This window comes from Lagopus leucura, unplaced genomic scaffold (genome assembly GCF_019238085.1).
Source record: "Lagopus leucura isolate 7727_CA_CO unplaced genomic scaffold, USGS_WTPT01 Super-Scaffold_774, whole genome shotgun sequence".
Taxonomy (NCBI): Eukaryota; Metazoa; Chordata; class Aves; order Galliformes; family Phasianidae; genus Lagopus; species Lagopus leucura.
Genome location: NW_024962258.1, coordinates 5,985,995 through 5,998,718, shown reverse-complemented (window position 1 = coordinate 5,998,718; position 12,724 = coordinate 5,985,995). Strand labels below are relative to the sequence as shown.

At 37.2% G+C, this 12,724-nt stretch overlaps 1 protein-coding gene across 7 annotated transcripts in view; it reads left to right on the top strand.

The window, feature by feature from the left end:
- The window catches only part of PCGF3 (polycomb group ring finger 3), a 53,057-nt gene that overhangs the window by 21,132 nt on the left and 19,201 nt on the right, over nt 1-12,724 (top strand). For 3 of the 7 annotated variants that reach the window (XM_042864926.1, XM_042864932.1, XM_042864927.1), the window contains one exon: nt 8,741-8,858. In XM_042864926.1, coding sequence (XP_042720860.1) covers nt 8,750-8,858 — 109 coding nt within the window. In that variant the 5' untranslated portion in view covers nt 8,741-8,749. Of the gene's footprint in view, nt 1-4,227; nt 4,271-5,531; nt 5,794-8,740; nt 8,859-12,724 lie in introns of all 7 variants that reach the window. The other 4 variants (XM_042864929.1, XM_042864928.1, XM_042864931.1 and 1 more) reach the window with 2 other exon arrangements.

Sequence of the window (12,724 nt, the reverse complement as noted above, 5' to 3'; positions counted from 1 at the left end):
CAATAAATAGCTTGATTTGTATGAAGCAGTAAAAAAATATGCTAAAGTGATTTTCTTCAACCTTTGTCAACATGTCTGGTATAGCTACTGATGGTGCCCCAATGATGGCTGGGAAAAAAGGACTTATAAAATTAATGGAAGAAGATGCAATTGTCACTGATAACTCACATTTGATGAAATATCACTGTCATACATCATGAAAATTTATGTGTGAAAGCCTTAAAAATGGATAATGTCATGCAAATCATCATCAAAGCTGTGAATTTTGTAAAATCCAATGGCTTGAATCATCACCGATTCCAGGAATTCCTTAAAAATATGGATGTTGATTATTATGCGGACACCCATTTACTTTTTTGAAGGAAGGTTGCTAAATCAGGATAAAATACTAAAAAAATATAATGATTTGCAAATTGAAATAAAATCCTTTTTGGAATCGAAATGGAAACTTGTGCCAGAACGTGAACATTGAAAAAGGCTCACACGTTTAGCATTTTTGGTGGATTTGACTGCTCATTGACATGTGCTAAACGTACGCCTTCAGGGTGAAAATCAACTTAATCTGTGCTGTGTTTCAAAGCATAATAGTGTTTGAAATTAAACTTGAATTATGGCAAGCTCAAGTTACAGCAGATAATTTCATACGTGCATTTGCTAAACACAGTCCTGTGAAGAGCAAAAAATGTGCAGCCCTGCTTTCTAATTTGATAAAGGGGTTTGAGAATAGGTTTCAGGATTTGTGAAAAGTCATAAATATTTTGGGTATATTTGTGATTGTGTTTTCAGTTGACATAAATATATTACTTTGATTTTTCAGATTGAGTATATAGAGTTGCAGTGAGATGTTCAACTCAAAAATTTGGTCATGTCTCTTTACTTGATTTTCATAAGAGAAAAATATTCCGTGCTTCACAGTCATGCCTTAATAACGTCATCACTTTTTTTGGCAGTACATACATTTGTGAGCAATTATTGTCAAGGATGAAGTACAGAAAGAGCAGTATTTCATTAAAGATCTGATGAAGTCCTTGAGAGCTCACTAAGAACTGTGGCTACTTCAATTAAATCAGACAATGATGCAGTAGTATCACAAAAACAGTATCCCAATGGTTTTATGTTTCTGTTGCTCTCTATTTTTTACATTTTAATAAAAACCACATTATATGTAAGTAAAAAAAACATTAAGACAATTCTTCCCTGGTTTAGCATTAAATGTGGAGGTTGGTGGCCCTGCATGTGGCAGGGAGGTTGGAGATTCATGATCCTTGAGGTTCCTTCCAACCCTGGCCATTCTGTGATTCTGTGTGATTCGGTGACAATTCCTGTTTGCTCAGTGCGGACCAGGCAAGCTGGAAAGTTGGGTGCTGGTGTTTTATATCCCCAGTGCTGAAGCAAGTAGCAGGTGGACCTGCTTTATGAAGTTAGGGAATTAGTGCCATCTGCTGGTGCTGATAGGTTTCTTAAAAGAGGAAAAATGACTTGCCAGGAGATGAGAGGAATTTCTGGCATTCTAAAAAGAATGCTTGTACACATTTGCTACTTTAGCATTTAATTATGTGGATAAAGTAAGTAATAAAAAGGCTTCTTATTGGCTGTTTATCAGAAGTTGGCTTGCCAAAGCAAATGTAAGCATTGGGCCTGCTTAAGAAAAATATTAGTTTGGTAGGTTCTTTTATTAAATAGTGCTTGGCAAATACAACACAAAGAATTTTTTGTTTAAGTTTACAGTATTTTATAACTCAGTTTGGAAGAATGTTTTCTACTATCTGTGCATTTTTACTAAACTCAGAACCTTCCACTATATTTGAAATTACTGATCTTAAGTGACAGATAAATTGTGTATACTCAATAATAATAAAACCTGAAAACAGTTGAAGCAAATGATTGATATCTGAAGCCAAAAGATCTACAAATACTCTGTTTACTCTGTCCTTCCATTCCTTGAAGAAAGGTGTCCTGCACCTGAAGTTGTTTATCTGAGGTAATAACCCTGTTATTCTCCAGAGCCCTGGAGAAGGCTTTTACAGTAGCTCTTTGGTCATGCCTGTTCTTCTGCAATAAATGTCTGACTCATAAAATATCTTGTCCTATGATGGAAACGTTTGTAGAAGTGAAGATAATTAATATTAAACTGGTGTTTTGTTTTCTAAAATTTAAGTGATACTCTTAGCTATATATCTATTTTTGTGTGTGTACTGTATTTCATCCACATGCAGTTATTAGCAAATCTACTGCAGACTTGGATCCTGATTTGAAACGTTTATTTAGTAAGTTCTGGGTGTGCACAAAGTTCTTTTACTTTAATATTTTGTTCTTAGAGCTGTGACTTTCACTTCAATTCCATAGTCTTTGTAATTGAGGTATACCTGCCATTGTTTTCTTTCTGCTTCCAGTGCTATATAACCTTAATGCCTTTCAGTAATTATTTTGCAAAATTAGTAACATCTGCTGTGTACAGCTGCTTCTCCTCAGGCTCTCCACTGTGAGCTCTGTTTTTTCTGCTTTTTAATGAGGTAACATTATGCTATATTTCAGCAGAAGAAAAACAAAATGCTTATGCTTTAAATAGAGTGGTGCTGTAATGACTTGTGAATCCTTCAGGCATTCACTTCAGTTCTGGATTTGTAGCTGGTCAAGGCAATTACCTGTTTTGCCTTACAATGCTGAGTGGTACAAAAGAGAATTACAGTTAGATAAACTGTCAAGTTATCAAGAATAGTAGTAGCAGTTTGAAGAAACCTTTAAATAAAATCATTCTGGAATAGTAGTGCTCTGTTTAATGTGTTAGTGTCCAGGATCAGCGGATGAGTCTGCTTTCCGAGTTCTCAATTAGTATCTCTAAATGCACTCATGTTCTTTGTATTAAGCATTTGTAGTGCATCACTGTCACTGTGCTACCAGAACCGGAAGCATATGGTGGAATTTTAGGACAAACTTGTTTGCTGGCTCTTTCCTTACCACTTCAGTACCACTTTCTTCTTCCAGCTTAACTCAGGTATGACCTTGTACTCTCCCAGCAGCTGTGAGGGAAGGTGCATGGCAGTTTCTTTGGAAGACCTTGTTGCTCACAGGTTTATGTTGTTGTGTGCTCTTAGACTGGTGTTAAACTTCTAAATCCATCTTTAGCAGCTGTGTTGTTGACTGCAGTGTTCTCCATGTTGTGCTGCAAAGTAAATCTTGTGGCAGCTCTCAGATACCTCTTTGTTTCTCCTCCTGTCCATATAAGGCATCTTACTTCTTCTGTGAAGATCTTTTTTGTGGATTGCAATGAAGTAGCATCTGATGCAGCCTTGCCTTGTTTTCAGTTAGCAGTATGTTTTTCTCTGAGTGCAGTAAAAGCACCTCACAGTACAGTTGTGAAGAGTTTCTTTTTTTTTTTTTTTTGCATTGTCGTTTGTGCCTAATGCTACCGTAAATATTTTGTGTCATGGTATTTATAATCACACATTTATTATCACACTGAAATCAGCATTTACAGGCTGTGTTTTGATTTGTGGAACAGGACAATGGAAGCAGTAGTACTCATTACCTGTCTCTTAACATCTGAGTTTTCCTTGTGTGAATCACTTCATAAGGAAAACTTCCTTCTTTTCTCATACTGTGATATATGTATGAGATTATCTTCTCTCTGGAAGGTGATACAAACATCTTTTTTCTAGATATTTTCCAAAATAAAATTATAGAGATTCCAGAAACATAAAGTATCTTCTTTACAGTATTATTATGTATTCCAGATTACTTGTAAATGTAGCTTGAAAGCTCAGAATAACTCTTATCTGGCTGTGGATCACCAATCCAAAATTTTGTTTCTTTTTTTTTTCAAATTCTCACTATCTAAGTAAATTCTTACTATCTAAGTAAGCCATAGGTTGTGGATCCTTCTGTTTTTCCTTCTGTCATTTGTGAAGATAATGCATTTCTCTAGATTTTGCCTTCACATGGCGATAGGACTAGCTGGACTTCTGTGGTTCCCACAGTATCTGTGTCTTTTTGTGTGAGACTGACATCTTCTTTTGAAGTTCCTTTTCCATCTTTCTAATGCTGATAGACTTTTCTTGCTTTCTTAATCGAATACAAATCATGTGCCACCCCCATTCCCCTGGCCTGTTGTCTTAAATTCATGTAGGAACTTCTAGTTGAATTTGGTGAGCTAGGTATTTCTACATGGCAGCTGGATTTTGAGGAACTTTGGATGTTAACTTTCAGACTATTTTTCTGTCTTTTCAGGTCTCTGGATGGCAAACTCTGAAAAGAAATGCTGGTTTGAGAGGTATGCCTCATGTAGGCCCAAATTTCCTGACTAGTATATATATTAATGATAAGGCCAAACTTCTAAGGAGTTTCTTTGCTTATCCTCTTTTTGAACTTGAGTTAGTGTTCGTTTTCAGTGCTGCAGTCTCTCTGAAAGGTGAAAGCATATACAGGGGCATTTGGCCACGTTGGCGACGCAGTTGTACTGGAGAGATCTGTAATAAACTGCCTGATCATCATAATGGAAGGCTGCCTTAGTGGATGAAACACTAAAGTGACTAAGACCAGTTGACTGACACATATATTCACTGCCAGCATCTCCTGATTGTGTTCATTTTTGTTTGTTTATATTTATTTATACTAATTAGAGATATAGTGCAGATGTCTTTGTAGTTGTCTTCATGTGTTTCCTCCTGGCATGAAGTACTTACCAGACAGTCAGAGACCGATGATGTCTGGTGTCAAATGATGTTAGTTGGAACTAAGAAGAAACACGATTCTTGGTTCAGGTGATCTTTTTGGCATGTTGGCAGGATGTATTGAACTTTTTGCTTCATGGAGTCATTCAGGTGCTGCTGAACAGTGCTGCACAGAGCCAAGGATGTTTAGTATTTCAGTTTCTTGTACGCCCTGCCAGTGAAACTGCTGGATGAGGGGAGCACAGGGAGCTGGGAGGGGATAGAACCAGGGCAGGTGACCTAATCTGGCCAAAAGGATGTTCTCTAACATATGACATCATGTGAAAAAAATTTAAAACTGAGCGGAGTTGGCCCAGGGGGCAGCCAACACTTAGGGACTGGCTGGGAATAAGTTGGTGAGTGGTGAGCAATTGCTTGTGCATCACTTGGCTTTGTATACATATGTAATTATGCATACACATAATGATAACTACTGCTATTTCTCTCTTCACTTTCTGCCTTAATAAATAATTTTTATCTCATTCTGTGAGTTCTGCTTCTTTCACTTGAGTGAGTGAATGGCTTTGTGGTGTTTAGCTGCCTGCTGGATTAAACCACAACACTTTAAAACAAGACTTCTTTCAAGAATTTATTCAGGTCTCTCAAACTGCAGAAGGTTTCCTATTTCTTTAAAGCAGTACACTTCCAATTAATTTTGTCCTGACTCAAAAATATTTTCCAGTGCAAAGTACTAAATATTTGGGTTAACAGTGGTGGTTCTTCAGCAATTGTCTGAGATATTGGTGTTGCTGCTTTTATATGCTGTGCTTACAAAGGTCCTAAGGGTTTTTTGTTTTTTTTTTCTTCTTTTTTTTCCCTAAGTGTAAGGGAAGATGGTGCTGCTATGTTCATGTGCTTATGGACTGTAATCAAGAAAATGGAGCCACTCTGTTATCAGAGGTGCACACTTTCGGGATGAGAAGAATTGCACACAAATTACAGTGCAGGACCATTCAGTGCCATTAAATAATTGGAGCTTTTTTTTGGCAATGACAATTGGTCAGAACCTGGAACAGGTTGCCTAGAGAGACTGTGGAGCATTCATTCCTGGATCTGTTTGAGCGCAGCGAGACTGTGCCCAAGGGTAATTCACTTTTAAATTGTGTCACTTTGAGCACAAAGTGGGATTAGCGCTATTGGGAAGTCACTTCCAATCAGCATGATCCTGTGAATCTTTGTAGCAGGCTGAGTGATCATTTATCTGTGTATTATGTTTCCTGTAAAAGCGTGTGAGATTCAGATCATTAGGAAGCATCTGTTGTTCAGTGTTTCATGATTCTAGGATTGACAACTGTGACTTCTTTCTGTTCCAGAGACAAGATTTTGAGAGTGGAGCATTGTTTTTTGATTCTAATGTTCACTTGTTTGCTAGGTGAGGAGTGAAAAGCTTCAATTTTAGATCAAATGTCACTGTTCAGTCTACAGATACTCAGGAGCATATCTATACTTCCTTACTTGCTCTAGTATGTTACAATTTAAGAAGATAACTGTAGGAGAACAAATGAAGCACTATGTTGTACAGATTTGCTTTGTTAATTTTTACAGGAACCTAATATTTGCAGTGTTAAACGGTGAAAAAGTGCTGTTAAGTTCTGAAAATGGTATTTAAAAAATTCAGATTCTGTTCTGTGCCCTGAAATTACATGATTTCGTATGACATGATAACTTTCTTTAACATTTCAGTTCATAAATTTGCCAGATAGACATGACTAGGATATTATATTGAATGTATTTTTTCCATGTTTTTAACATGTATTTTTTTCTGTTGCTGAGGAGTGTATAATTTTGCTTTCCATCCAGCCAGTGGAGTATGTTTCATCCTTATGTATTTATTTATTTTTCCTGGTAAAATTGACTTTATTACACTTTGTAGCACTTTTACCTTTTCTGTGTATGGTTTGTTTGTTGTTCTGTTAATATTATGTCCCATCTCAATTGATTTACATTTGCTGCAGGTTTTTTCTAGTGCTGTGTCATGTGATTTGTGTAATAACATTGCTTGTCTCTACTATAGTGGCAGAAAAGGTTGCATCTAGCTTTTACTGGAATTTTTTTTTTTTGCTGCAGTTTTCACTATAACTTCTTTGACTTTTATGCCTCTTTAATGGTTGGAATCAATCTGTGGTAATCCTGAATGCCTCGTTCTGCATTCCTGTCTCTACAAGTGCGGTTGTATTAGTGATGCCTAAGTATCCTTGTAGCTTAACTTCTCTTTTACACATTTTGAATTGAGATTTACAAAGCGCTCTCTACGTGAACAGTAGTTTAAACCCATCTCCTGAACTGTTTGTAAGAATGATGCTAAAAACCTTTTTCCCCGAGTATTAGAAATGTTAAGTAATTCATGCAGTAGCTTCTTTATCTGGATACCTCATAAACTAGATTGAAAATGTTGAGTATGCACCTACTTTTGAAATAATTAGAAACAAAACTATAAATTAAGATTTAGAAAAGTAATTAAGTTCCTAGAATAGATTCTGACATATGTTTGGATCTGAGTTCTGGAGTTTCGTGCTTCTCATTCTTCTGTCAGAAACTAGTTGCTACCTTAATTAAGAAATCTCAGATGCCATAAAACAAGTTTGATATTTTGTCTGTTCCTTAACCATGAGTACTAGAATTCTTCCTAGTACATTTTGTATAGGACACTACGGAACTTCATGAGCTTATGATAAATTACATGCTTTTCCAATGTTATAATGGAACATAAAGTACTTTGTCAACTCTAGTTTAGATCAGATTGGTATGAAGATTTGCTTTATGATGTATAGTCCTTTCTGCTTAATACCACTTCAATAAACAAAGGAGAAAAGATACGATAAAATGAGTTACATATTTCTTTGTGAACTTTGGGGAAAATGAGTTACCATAAAAATTCTGAAATGTATTCCCTATTAAACTAGATGAAAACTATTAGTGTTTATGAGCCACGGACTATTACCATAACAGAGAGCAATGCAATAATGTGGTCACATCTGAAGTGCAGGAGGCAAATTACTAAGTTATAAGCCAGTTCAGCCTGCCATTTAATTGATGCTGTCAACTTATGGTGACAATAAATTCTCTTAGTTTTCTTTTTAGCGTATTGAGAAGAACGTGTGTGTGTGTGTTAGTATATATGTTCTCTACATATATAGGTATATATATACATATATAGATAAATATATATATGTATATATTTTAAAGGTAACAATGTACTTCGTAAGTCATAGGTTTTGTAAACTGTTTTCTCCGAGCAGCTGAGGTTGCGGCCAAAGAAGTTAATGAGCTGTTTTAAGTTTTAATTCTTCATTTTTGCCTGTTTAGTAGTAGTTCTGCTCTCCTTTGTATTGAAGAGTGAAAAGCTTTCTAGTTCACATTTCTTAGTACAACAAACTGCAGTTCTGCCAGTGAAGCAATTTTAATTTGGAACATGTTCTTCTATTAACCTCCGTTTAAATAAAATGAAATTCCGGATTTACTTTTCAGCTGTTACTGAGATGACTTCAAAATTATGCTTTAATATAGTGAATAAAGGCAGGCCTTAAGTGTAGTTGTACATGCTATGCTAAGTCAAATGCAATTCTTTTAAATTCTCAGTTTTAAAAATACTTTCTAATTGTTCTGAGGATTTTTTCTCTCTCTTTTTCTTTTTTTGTGTGTGTGTGTGTGTGTGTGAAATTTCTCCTGTGACTAGTAACTGCTTAGATAAGCAGAATGATAGGATTTCACCTTAAATCCAAGTCCTGTGGGCAGTGAGCAGCTTATTAACAGTGTGGTAGTGAAACTTTGACTTGAAATAATGTGAAATCGCCAGTATTTCACACCTTCTATTTCTGTGAAGTTTTCTAAAAGTTAGTGCTATTGTGTGTGTGTGTGTGTGTGTGTGTGTGTGTGTGTGTGTGTACATGCATGTGTTTATACATATAGAATGTGTGAGAACCTTAAGTTGTGTAAACATATCTTTAAGGTGAATTATAGTTAATAATTTATCACCAAATTACCTATCACCAAATTCACTGCAACTGTGTTTCTGTATTTCTTTTCTGTAGACACCAAAGATGCTAACCAGAAAGATTAAGCTCTGGGACATTAATGCCCATATAACCTGTCGTCTGTGCAATGGATACCTGATTGATGCTACCACTGTAACAGAATGCTTACATACATGTGAGTATGATTATAATTACATTCAAGAGATTGTTTTTTTTTCCTTGATGTGCAACATGATGTAACAATTTTTAGATGAAATTCAAAAGTCTGTTGTGCAGCAGCCAGAAAAATACGTGATTTTCTAGACTTTTTTTTTTTTTAAATTAACAATTAAGAAGATGATGTTGTTGTTTTCACAGAGTGAGTGAAGAGAGGATGTTAAAGCTGTAATGCATGAACTTGAAGCCATATACAAGTGATAATATACATATTCAAAAATGCAGCCTATTTTCATGCTGATAGAATGTAGTATACATAGTTTTCTCTTCGGTGACATTTGACACAGCATATGTTCTCTACCTGCAGTCTCCTTGCTCTTGCTCTCCTGTCTCTATGAAGAGAGCAGACATGTTTGATGAGGAATAAGTAAATTACCTTCTACTCTAGAAATAGGGTTTTGTTCTGGAACATTTAACTGAGGCTGTTATGTTGCACTGTGAATTTCAAGTTTCACGTCAGTGAAACAGGCCTTAGAACATCACAAAGTCTTAGATTTAAAACAAACAAACAAACAAACAGGGCCAAAACAAAAACAAACAGCAACAACAGGAATGAAATAATTTCTCTTGAAGTTATAAATTCATCCCTATATCTTTGTTGCTGACATAATGAGATGAGGTTTGAAAAATGGTGATGAATAAAGGTCCAGAAAGACTCAACATAAATCATTCCTTCTGTGGAGGAATTTAGTCCAAGGTGGCAGTGCCAGGACTGTTATTTGTTTTGAATCAGAGTTTCATTTGCCAAGGTAGATATCATCTGAGGAATTAACCTTCCAATCAAAAGACTCATGGTAGTAGTGTTAAATGTCCTTTGTAGCTGCCTCATGACATGTGGAAATCAAACCCTATAACCTGTAAGGATATAGGGAAGGTATGTTTTATTGGCAGTTGCTCAGGCTTCTGACCTTTTTCACTGTAAACTTCTGACCTTTCGGGGGGGCATCCCCCCCAAAACAGTTTCTTCTTGCCCCGTGAACATCTAATCATCTCTCTGCCAAATGTCCTCGGGCTGTTCTCAAACCCTTATCTGTACGGCCTTCATCCCCCTCACTATCTAAGACCCAGTGTCTGCCATCCCTTATTTTCTAACAAGCTCTACATTCTTGCTTCTATAAACTATTTCTAACTATTCCCCTTCACCCCCCTTATTCTCAGTCACTGTGAAGCCTTCTTGCCTTTTTACTTCCATTTATGGGGCCCTTCTCACCTTTCAAATCACCCCTTTTCTTTAATCTAGCAGGATTTCCACTTGCTAGATTACTCCTTTTTTAGCTGTTAATAGATCTAATGCCATCCTGTTTTGGAGGATGAGGATGACCTATTTGGACAAAGACTGGATCGTTTGTAGTGCATTTGTTGTGGCATTTTCTACTATTTCTAGAGTTGCAGAGATATTCACTATAGCCTTTTCCACTCCTAAGACCAGGATAAGGCTCTCATGAAACTATGGTATCCTTTATTATATCTTACCAATTGGTCATTTACCCTTTTAACCCTCCTTGGATTTTATACTGAGTCCAAGTAGTTCTCACTATGCCCGGTGGGAGTTTGAGCTCTCCCATCTCCGCACAGCCACCAGAAACCTTTACCCAGATGACAGCTGGGTTCATTATATTACTTCCATTATGATATTCATGCTCACTAATGAAAGTGTTATTACCTTCCTTAATAGCAGCCTCTGTTAAGTGTGGAAATGTAAGGTTTATCCAAATAAAAGGGAGAAGAGTGACAATCATAAATTTAACAATAACAAATAAATAAATATAACACAAAACATAGTACTATTGCAAGCAAAATACAAAATGTAACAGCACACAACATCAACTTGCCACAGACACCACCCCATGAACACCGAGATAAAGCAAATTAGTAACCGACTCATCTTTTCTTTATGAGTTTAACTTTTGACGGTGCACTTTCCTTGACAGACCAAGTAGTTCCTCACCATCTTGGAATAACCTCCTGTAACAATACTTTAGTTACCCCACGTGCCTTATTAGTTCTAAGGGAATGCCTCTGGCCACTGTAAAAAGCTGTCAGTACCAACATACAGCGATACCCCCTTTTCTTGGGAGTTCCGAGAAACCAAATTGCCATCGTTGCCCTCTCTTCTAAATCATTAATTAGATTCCTATTCTCTCTAGAGTATTTTACAGGTTCTGACTCAGCTTCAGAGATTTTAAGTTTACCATCTGGAATGAAATTCTTCTTCAAGTGCCTGTTCTGCCACCTGACCCACCATCTTAGTTCCAGTTTCCTGTACAGTGTTACCTTTCTGATGTCCTTTACAATGTATAATAGCCAAGCTCTTTGGTAGATTTACATCATGCTGTTTTCCTTGGGTGTGCAATCCTTGCTCTTTTCAGATGTTACTACCAGTGTGTAGCATCCCAAATATGTAATTAGCACCTGTCCATATAATTAAGGCTCTTGTCCAGGCAGTTATTTCAGCCTTCTGAGGGAAAGTCCCCTCAGGTAATGGTTGTGCTTCAATGATCTTGTCAGTTGCAGCTACTGCATATCCTGCCTTACAGTTTCCTTGTCTCACAAAACTGCTGTCTTCTGCATCTTCTAAGGGCTCGTCCTTCAGGTCCGACTAGCTGGAATATGCAGCTTCAGTTGTTTCAAAGCAGTCGTGAAATACTAGTTCTCCAGGAGTTCCGCTAAGGAAAGATACTGGGTTGACAATATTAGTTACAATTATTTCTACATCATCCTGCTGTACCAGGATGGCCTGGTATTTCAGGAACCTTTGGAGTGAGAGCCAGTGCTCTCTTTTTACCTACAATACAGCAGACACTGTATGAGTTATTATTCTTTGGTGTTATTCTTTGGCCTAGCATAACTTCACTGGCTTCTTGAATATTGAGTACCAGTGCAGCCACCGCCTTCAAACACCCCGGCCATTCCTTACTCACTTCATCAAGCTGTCTGGAGAAGTGTGCCACTGCCCTTTGATAGGGTCCATGGCTCTGGGCAAGAACTCCCAGGGCTATTCCTTGTTTTTTATGCAAGTACAGCCAGAAGGGATTAGTCATGTCTGGTAGCCCCAAAGCAGGGGGCCTTCATGAGTTCTTCTTTCAGCTGGGGAATGCCCCCCTTGCTTCCTATTTCATATAATATTTTGGCTTTACCAACAGTCCATAGCTGTGTATCCACAGTCAGCACCATCCTGTCATTCCTGGGAACGTACGGAGTTCCTTGGCAGGTTGTGACTCGGGTTTGGCAGATGGCTTCTTTCCTGACAGTCCTTAAGGTTCAAAGTCCAGCTGTAATCTCATATCCCAAATACATCACTTGTTATGGAATTATTTGTGCTTTCTGTTGAGAAACTTGATAATCATTTAAACCAAGAAATTCAGCGAACTCACAATCCATTGCACACAGTCCTTTTTTGTTTCTGTGACATCCACGTACTGCAGTAAAGTTACGCCTTGGGATGGAGGAACCGAATCTCAGGTTCATGAATTGACCAGCTCTCAAAAATCATTGAGCTGTTCTCACAACCCTGGGTAACACTGTCCAGGTTAACTGAGACTTTTCTCCCTGTATTGGGGTTTTCCTATTCAAAGGCAAATAACCTTAGACTTCCTTTGGCCAAAGCAGGCAGAAAGGGCATCCCTCAAATCCAGAAGGTAAACTTCACCTACTCATTCCTAAACTTGGTTAATAAAGTGGATGGATTTGCCACCACTGAGTGTATGCATTCAATTGTTCTATTACTTGCCCTCAAATCTTGTACCCACATTCCTAAGCATATCTTATTCAAGATTTCTATAACTTCTGGGTCTACAATCTTGTTTTTCCCAGTTTGTGTTAAAG